Source organism: Amblyomma mixtum, chromosome 5, assembly GCF_055824585.1.
Source record: "Amblyomma mixtum isolate Tamu chromosome 5, ASM5582458v1, whole genome shotgun sequence".
Taxonomy (NCBI): domain Eukaryota; kingdom Metazoa; phylum Arthropoda; class Arachnida; order Ixodida; family Ixodidae; genus Amblyomma; species Amblyomma mixtum.
The window spans coordinates 94,471,392-94,480,605 of record NC_143016.1 but is presented as its reverse complement, the minus strand read 5'-3'; the positions used below and the strand labels follow the sequence as shown (position 1 = coordinate 94,480,605).

The 9,214-nt window shown below is 58.7% G+C and overlaps 1 protein-coding gene across 2 annotated transcripts; it reads left to right on the top strand.

The window, feature by feature from the left end:
- Positions 1–569: 569 nt before the first annotated feature.
- LOC149343088 (uncharacterized) lies at positions 570–8,747 on the top strand. Of its 2 annotated transcripts, XM_089545608.1 has the most exons (3): positions 570–981; positions 2,394–2,602; positions 7,754–8,747. In XM_089545608.1, the coding sequence occupies exon 3, from the start codon at positions 7,755–7,757 to the stop codon at positions 8,325–8,327; it is 573 nt and encodes a 190-aa protein (XP_089401734.1). In that variant the 5' UTR covers positions 570–981; positions 2,394–2,602; position 7,754; the 3' UTR covers positions 8,328–8,747. The 2 variants fall into 2 exon arrangements, with proteins under 2 accessions (XP_089401734.1, XP_089401733.1); XM_089545607.1 differs by lacking the exon at positions 7,754–8,747 and having other exon boundaries at positions 2,394–5,390.
- The last annotated feature ends 467 nt before the right edge of the window (positions 8,748–9,214 follow it).

Genomic DNA, 9,214 nt, shown 5'->3' with positions numbered 1-9,214 from the left:
TCGGCTACGCCGAGTAGGGGCCTCCCCTAGTATTAGCCAGTTCCACCCTTTTTGTTGTTTCTCTTTTTGCCGTTCAATTTGTCTCGAGTGTCTAAACTTGTATATTCTGTAAATATTTGTATATAAATCTTCAGTGATTGCCTTTTTTTATCCCTGCGGCTCGAATCATCGAGAGACCGTCTCTGACGGGGCACCCCTGGTGCGAAGATCAAGTTTCAGTCTTGAGAGTTAAACCGCCCGTCTCTGGCGGGGCACTTCTGGTGCAAAGAAGAAGAAGAAGAACCTGAACTTTACTGGCGCAGTTGACAGGATCCTGCGGCCATCGGAAGACGGCGCAGGAAGAAGATTGAACGCAAGGAGAAAGGCGACGATCAGGCAACAGCAGCGTTCGAGAAAGGACCTGCGGAGAGACGGCGGCAAGGACGTAAGGACCACGGCAGTAGTCGAGCGACGCGAGACTGCGTCCGGTTAAGAAAAGCAGCGCGTCGAGAACCCGACGGTCACCGGCGGGTCACAGCAAGTGGCGACAACGGGCACAGGACCAGCGGCGTGCGACATCTCATCGCAGCGTCCGGTGAAAGTGGCGGTGGACTGCGACGCCGAGGAGCTGGCAATGCGTATCGACGCATCGAAGCTGTGAGTTTCCTTCGTCGCATTGTTAGCGTCCCTGTGCATGTGTTCGAGCCGGTAGGACAGTTGAGGGATACAGACGGCGGTATGGAGAGTTATCCATGCCGGCCCTCACTCGATGTGAGGTACCAAGTGGAATTAGCGAAGGCGCGCTTAGCGTACTTTCAGGCTGAACTTGCGAAAGTGAATGGAGGAAAGGCGCCGCTGTGCGAGGAGAAACCTCAGGACGTTAAGTGCGTCTTGGAGGAATTAGAAGCAAAGCGCCAGCAGCTAGCGCTGGAGCTCGCTGAGCTGAAATAGTCTAGAAGAGCCAGTGATCCAGCCAGGGAGAACTGCTCCGAGTCCCGAGAGGTGAGGCCGCCTGTGCTGGAAGACAAGTGATTATGCTTGTCATGCACAGGTCAGGGAAACAGCAGTGAGGACGCTGAAAGCAATCAGCTGGTATGCGGGAACGCATCTTTGTTAGGAAACGCCGCGAAAGGTTCAGGAAGTGAAAACAGGATTCCTGAAGGACGCGGAAATACCACAGCTTTTCCGCCACCGCGGGCCGCTAGCAAAGAACAGGAGCAGCCCAATTCTCATGATCTAGGGCCAATCGAGACCAAGGTGTCCGATAACAAACAGGACAGCGGTGGAATTCCTGCATGCTCTATGACTAAGATTGTGACCTCTGACACGGAGCTAGTAACAGATGAAAATCTGGCGTTGCTGCAAACACACACTGTGTCGGCCATAGGGCAGGAAGTGCCTCCTAGCGTCAGTGATGGCAGGAGCGTTCCATCCGAGCCAGAGAACGGAAGTGGGACTGTAGCGCCTACCGGGCGGAGCTCCGTGCAGTTGAACGCACCCGGTGTGCGTCCGGCCAGGTCATTTGAGGACCCGGAAATGAGTGGCGACTTGCCGCAAGGCAAGCTCGGGTCAAGTGACTGGGAGAGAGCTCATGGAGCCTCGGAGTTAGACGATGCCACGAAGCCGACAAATGCCTATCAAGCAGCGAACGGCAACGTCAGTGTTTGCCCGAGCAGGAACGGGGCGAATGGCTCTAAGCGAGGCGAAGTGCCAGGAGGCAGGTTCGCGGCTTGCATTTTGAAAGTCGGTACGTGGAACATTACGTTCCGTGCTACAGGTCACCAAATCAAGCGTAGCGAGACCGGCCGCATTGGTGTGGTCAGACAGGGCAGGGGCTATGCTCCTTATGCAGCGCGCGGCTCGTACCGGCGCGCCAGAGAGAGCGGGCCCTCAGGTGCGTCGTGTGGTCAGGAGTTTGGACCCATCGAGGACCAGGACGTGTTTGATCCTGGAGGGCACCAGCTGTTGAGTTCTTGCCCCGCTGTGGCATCGGCCTAATGGGCATAGTGGCCATTGGGCGTTGATCGTGTCTATTGAGACGCGTGGTGGCTCGAACGCACACAGGGGCGCTCGGTGCGACTAAGGAAGCTCACGTGGCCACTTACGGACATCGTACGAGTGCTAGTGAACGCTCCAGTCGCGAGTGTCGGTGCGTGTGTGTGCTCATTCGCGAGCAGGACGACAGTGTGGATACAAAGTGAACTGAGTATAGCCTATCAACTTGGACTCCGTTTTATGGCGCACAGCAAGCGTGTCACCGTGTGTATTTAAGTGTGCATTTTGCGTAATGTTGTGTTGGTGCCGTGTGCATTTTTTGTTTTTGGTTTTGTTGACGCCAGTGCTGGTGTAGCTGCGGCACGTCACCCACAGGGTGGTTTTGTGACCCGTACCGATCCCTTTGTTAAAATTTGTAGGGTCTGCTCGCGGGCAAGTCAAATCCCGCGCCGCTCACCGCGGGTAGCCTGGGACCCCGTCTTCCCGAGTGGGGGGGCGGGGGGAGCGAGGCTGGGAGAGAGCCTTTATAAGGCGAGACCGGAGAGGCTCGCGGTCTCTTGCTCTTGGACCAGCCCTGCCGAAAGGACCACCTGACCCAGCTGCCACGACGACGACCGGCCCCCCTGATGTGAGAATAAACCCTTTGTACAAAGTCCTGCCTCGAGTGACTGCCTGTGCGCCCCCGCGCAGAGGAATTGCCCACAAATAATGGCGCCCAGCGTGCGGCTTTAATTAACACCTTGTGGACGATTTCTCTGCCGATTTTGGGACGTGCAGCCAGACTCGTGGCAGGCCCTCTTTGTTCGGGGCCACGCCGGACCGATAGGGTTAAGGAGCGGGTCAGGCGGAATGTTCGCGGGGTAGCGACTTGTGTAGTGTTGTAAATTTGTTAGGGGTTTTGTGTTATTTATGTAGTTTTCGGGCGTTTTCTGTTGTGTATTTCCGCGTGTTTGTAGATAGATTGTTGTGTATATGAATGTTCTTGTTGCCATGAGCAGTTAGCCAGTGCGGCCGGACAGTTGGCGCGAACTATGCCTCCCAGAAAGGATGTTTCAGCCACGGCTTTGGATGGCGGGGCAGCCGGTAGTGAGACGGCCGACGCGGCGGCCGTAATGGGGCAGGTGACTGAGATGTTTGCCGCATTAGCCCGTCAGCTCGGTTCGGTGGCTGGCGCCAACCAGGCCGCAGCATCGGTAGCATCGGCGACAGCATCGCGCCCGCGGATAAATATGGAGGTCCCCTCCTTTTCCGGGTACACGGACGCGAAATCAGTCCACGAGTTTTTGCAACAACTCGAGGACTACCAGACGGCTCTGGGCGCCCCAGATGACGTAATGCTAGGGCAGGTCCTGCCTGTAGCACTCGTCGAGAGCGCGGCGCGATGGAGGCGCTGCCAGCCGACTTTCCAGTCGCTGGCGGACTTCAAAGACCGTTTCCGCGCCGAGTTCTTGCCGCCTGATTATGAGCGCCGGATGCTGGATGAGCTCGCGTTGCGCACCCAACACCCAGAGGAAAGCCTCCTCGAGTACGTACGCGCAATGCAAGAGCTGTACAAGAGGGCAGACCCGACGGCAACCGACCGAGATCAGGTTGCGCGTGTGATCAGGCAGTGCCATCCACGCTTCAAGCCGTATCTGCGGGGCCGCAGTTTTACAAACCTCGAGGCCTTAGCGCAGGAGGCCAAGACCGTGCAGGCGGATTTACTCGCCGAACTGCGCTACCAGCCGCCCCCCAGGCCGGCCGAATCGCTAGAACCGGGATGCGCATGGGATGGAGGCCGAGAATGCGCGATGAGGGCTCGGCGCGCCGAGGTAATGGCCGTGGAAAATCAGGCGGAACCCCCTGTTGTCCCTCGTGCGCTTGACCCGTACGCATTCGAGCAGCGGCGTCGTGCCGGTCTCACAGGCCACGCGCGGAGCGAGCGTCAGGAATGCGCGGAGAAAGGGGAGAGCCGTCCCCAACCGCTTCGTGGAACGAGGGGTCCTCCGTCTACGCGGCGGGTGAATGACCGGCTTTGCTGGAATTGCAACCAGCCCGGCCACGTGGCACGCGAATGCCAAGCTAGGCGTATGCAGGGAAACGCCAGGCGCTGGCGGTGATGTCTGGTGGCAGCGGCCTTTCACCGTCAGCGGGAGAATTTCATGGTTGTCAAGGCGCTAGTCAGGAAAAGAACTCCCGCGCCGGCGACGGGGAGGCCTTTGTCCCGCTCGCCTGTAGAGCTCAGGGAGTCGTTCCGCGCTCAAGCCCTTTTATGCTAGTGCAGTTAGCGGGTCGATGCTACTCTGCACTCGTAGACACGGGCTCAACGCTGTCATTGGTCAGTGACGAGGTGTACGAGGCCTGCCGGATAGGTAACATCCGTGTCAGACCGGCCGAAACCCCGTTAAGCTTAGCAGCTGGGGCGGCAAAGGCAAAGGGAGCAGTGCGTCTTACGATGCGTTTTGACGGCAGAAAGCGGAGACATCGCTTCGTCTATCTGCCTGGCTTGTCGATACCAGTAATTCTGGGAAGGGATTTTCTCTCGAGCGAAGGCATTGTGCTCGACATGGGGGAGAATGGCTATCGTTACAGCCAGCTCGCCCCCCTCATTCCCTTCGAAAGCGCATCCTTGCCCGGCTGTCCTGCACAAAAGGTGGTTGTCCACACCTCTGCGACAGAAAGGCAGGTGAGCTCCCTCGAGATGCTGAGAGATGGTGGCCCGTTACAAGCGATTATTGCGTCTTTCTCAGGACCCAGTAGTCAGCGCCGAAGGCTCGCGGAAACTTTACTCCCGTTTTCGGATTGCTTCACGGAGAAACCGGGCAGAACCGACCTGCTTCAGCACGAGATTCAGACGGGTGATACGCGCCCTTTCAGGTGTAACCCGAGGCCGTTAAGTGCGCATAAGAGGCAGCTTCTCGACTGTGCCCTTGACGAGATGATTGATACCGGTGCGGTGAGACCCTCACAAAGTCCCTGGGCGTCACCAGTGGTTCTAGCACCGAAGAAAGATGGATCGGTCAGGCTGTGTGTTGATTATCGTAAGCTCAACTCACTGACGCCTACGGTTGCGTACCCTTTTCAGTCGATCGAGGCTGTGATGTACGCGTTAGGGAACGCAAGGTTCTTCACAGTCCTAGATGCAAGCAGAGGGTACCTGCAGATGGAGGTGGCCGAAGGTGACATTGAGAAAACCGCATTCACCTGCCACCGCGGGCTCTTCGAATTTACTCGACTCCCGTTTGGTTTGTCTAACGCCCCGAGCACGTTCATGCGACTGATGGACATCGTGCTGGGCGATGCAAGGTTCAACTACGCCATGGCGTACCTCGACGACGTTGTGATATTCTCACAGTCGTTCGAGGAGCACATCATTCACCTGAATTCCGTTCTCGATAGAATGAGGCGTGCCGGTCTAACCATAAATCCAAAGAAAGTGCAGTTGGCATCGAAGAGAGTGAACCTCTTGGGCTTTGTCGTGGATGATGGCACACTGAGACCGAATGATGACAAACTGCAGGCAATTCTGAACTACCCCTGCCCAATGGATGTGAAAAGCTTGCAGAGGTTTTTGGGGATGGTTGCGTTCTACAGGCAATTCATCCCGCGCTGTTCGGAGCTTGCAAGGCCGCTGAACCTTCTGTTGCGTAAAGGCTCGAAATGGGTCTGGGGCAAGGAACAGAGTGACGCATTTGTTGCCTTGGCTCGCGCGATAGCGAATACCGCTAGTCTGCGCCTCCCCGACCTGAACAAGCAGTTTGTCTTGCAGACAGACGCTAGTGACTACGGTGTTGGAGCTGTTTTGTTGCAGGAACACGAGGGCAAACTGCGCCCTGTCGCGTTCGCTAGTCGCACGCTCACATCGGCGGAGCGGAATTACTCCGTGACCGAAAAAGAATGCCTGGCGATCATGTTCGCATTGTCGAAGTTCGACATGTACCTAGACGGAGCGGTCTTCACCGTGCAGACAGATCATCAGGCATTGTCTTGGTTAAAGAGGCTAAAGAACCCCGCAGGCAGACTCGCGAGATGGGCGCTGACGTTGCAACGTTACGCGTACGCCATCGAGTACCGCCGGGGCAGCTTGAACAAGGTGGCCGATGCTTTATCGCGCGCACCATGGAATGCTGGCGGAAGCGCTTCAGAGGCGCGGCCCAGCTTTGTAAAAAGCGGCGTCACCGCTGTTGGAGAGGAAGAGAGGGCGGACGGGAGTGTCGCGCCCTGTTTGGAGAGAGAGGAGACGGACAAAGGTCCCGCACGGTGCTGTGACGGAAGGGAAACACAGCAGCTCGTGGCGGCGACCGCTCGCCTGCCTAGGAGCGAGGCAGAAAGAAATCTGTCTTGGGGAGTAGCGGTCAGTAGAGAAGAGCTGATCGAGGCCCAGAAAGCAGACGGTCTTTGCCAGCGGGTGCTGAAGGAGCTTGCGAGCAGCGCAGCTTGCACCGGGAACGCTGAGGGCAAGTACGACGCGTATCTGCTGGGCGATGATGGCTTGCTGCTCCGCTACATCCCCCAACTTGACGAGGAAGAGGCGATAGCATCCCCTTTCCGAGTCGTGGTCCCGAGAAGGTTGCGGAAACGGTTCCTGCAGTACTTCCATGACTCAGCGCTGGCAGGCCATGGCAGCGGCAGTAAGACTTACGACAAGTTATGCCGTGTCGCGACCTGGCCAGGCATGAGAAAGGATGTGCTGGGATACGCCCGTACCTGCCCGGTATGCCAGGTAGCCAAGCCTCGGGCGGGCAAGCCCGCTGGCATGATGAAGGCGGTAGTTAGCAACTACCCGTGGCAAGTGGTCGCGTGCGATATCATGGGACCCCTCCCTCGGTCCGCGCGCGGAAACCAATTCATCCTGGTAATAACGGACCACTATTCCAAGTGGGTTGAGGTTTTCCCCCTTAGGAAGCTTGTGTCGGAACGAATTTGGGAAAAACTGTTGGAGACTTTCACTCGTTTCGGTTTCCCTTCCGACCTGATTACAGACAATGCTTCGTATTTCACAAGCAAAGTCTTTGTAGACTCCTGTCGGGCGCTTCAAATCCGCCACAGGAGAACGAGTCCCTACCACGCTCAGAGCAACATAACCGAGCGGGTGAATCGAAATCTGAAGAGCATGCTGGTCGCGACGACCGAGCAGCACAGAGATTGGGACGCGCGGCTGTCCGAACTGGCGTTCGCTACAAGGACAACCGTGAACAGGTCAGTGGGTATTACACCCGCTTACTTGAATTTTGGGAGAGAGATCGCTTTTCCGCTAGAGAATGCCCTACTCGACGCGGCGGGGCCTGCGCCCCCTCCGCTTTCGCAGTACGCAGGCAAGGCTCCGGGAGCGCTTGGAGGCAGCGCAGCGAGCAGCCCGCGAAAACCTCGATGTGGCGCGCATGGAGCAGGCGGATCAGTACAACAAAGGTCGCCGTCACGTCGTTTTCAACACGGGCGACTTAGTACTCAAGAGAACGCACCCACTTAGTAACGCAGCGCGCGGTTTCGCCGCGTCGCTAGCGCACAAGTGGGCTGGGCCGTACGAAGTTACGTCACGGACTACGCCGCTCACCTACCAGTTGCGGTTGTTGACAAACGGCGAAACCGCCGGTCCGGTGCATGTCGCTGATTTGAAGGCTTTCCACCTTCGCAAGGACGATGGCTGCGAAGCGGTGGAAAATCAGCGCGATGCGGCGATCTCACCCCCGGGAGGACGAGCAGGTAGCGGTGCGGTTTGCAACCGACGCTACAACCTGAGGACCAGGTAGCACCCGTGTCTCTCGATCAATTATCACTCGCAGTGCTCTCGCCCTCTCAGTATGTCTTCTAGGAAGCTCCAGCGGACCGACGCCCGTGGCTCGGACTCCAGAAGGCAAGGCAGACCACCGTCGAACGGTGGCCGCCATCAAGGCGCGCCACCCGGCTGGCGGCAGGAGCCGCGCGAGTGGCGCAGGTTCCACGGCCGCGGTGGCCCCCACCGCCCGCCAAACCACATGCCTAACCACTGGAGAGCACCTCCCAGTGGTGCAGGCCAACGCAAGAGGGCCAGAGACGACCAGGCGCAGGGCCCCCCTCAGCACCCAGCCGGCGCTTCGGCCGCCGAGCAGCCGCAACCCAAGCGGCCCAGGGTCCTGCGGCACGTGGCCACCTGGACCACGGTCGCCAACGGAGCGGCCATCTCTTACTGCGCGCGGTCCAGGTGGCGGGACCAGGCGCAGCCCCTTCGCGGCGGTGACCTCCAGGAAGTGGCGCTGCCTTTCCGCGGCCTGACCCTGGAGGAGAGGGACCAGGAGTCCCCGGCCGTGTTTAGTGCCGAGGAGCTTTGGAGGGCGCTGCCGGCAGGGCCCCCAGCGGAGCCAGGCGCCTCGCCCCCCCCCCCAGGCGGCTCGTGAGGAGCCCGTCCAGCCAGCGGTGAGCGGCCCCCCGGCGAGCACCCCTCCCCCCTGCGACGACTTTATGGACCCGGACCCGGAGGTCATCGAACGCCTGCTGGCGGACCCCGGGACGGACGTTTGAGGGGGGGGGAGATGTAGGGTCTGCTCGCGGGCAAGTCAAATCCCGCGCCGCTCACCGCGGGTAGCCTGGGACCCCGTCTTCCCGAGTGGGGGGGCGGGGGGAGCGAGGCTGGGAGAGAGCCTTTATAAGGCGAGACCGGAGAGGCTCGCGGTCTCTTGCTCTTGGACCAGCCCTGCCGAAAGGACCACCTGACCCAGCTGCCACGACGACGACCGGCCCCCCTGATGTGAGAATAAACCCTTTGTACAAAGTCCTGCCTCGAGTGACTGCCTGTGCGCCCCCGCGCAGAGGAATTGCCCACAAATTCTAAAAGTGGCATTTGAGCCATTTGTAGAATCTTGGGAAGGGCGTGCAAGGGATCGTCAGTGTACGCGGGGTCATTGGAACGCGGCTGGGTGCGCTCAAAGCAAAGCGTCTCCTATTTGGAACGCGGCCGCTCGCGAACGCGCCAAGAAGTACGGGTGTCCCCCGCCCCGTGGTACCGATTCGCGCACGTACTGGCACGAATGCGTATTTGTGTTTGTTTTTACGTTTATTTTGTGGTAGAGGGTGTCGTCTACCTTGTAAAGCCGGAGGGCTGGCCATGCCCTTGAAGAGCCAATCATGTTAATAGTGCAACATGATTGGAAGTTACCGAATGTGGGCCGGGCCTTTAGGGCTTTAAAACCGGGCCCCGGAGCTGGAAGCGGGGTTCTGCGCTAAGGTGAGATGCTACGCATCTTCGGCTACGCCGAGTAGGGGCCTCCCCTAGTATTAGCCAGTT

What these genes read in the sequence shown, in the direction of transcription:
- LOC149343088 (XM_089545607.1), top strand. Translation starts at nt 3,006, where the DNA reads ATGCCTCCCAGAAAGGATGTTTCAGCCACGGCTTTGGATGGCGGGGCA.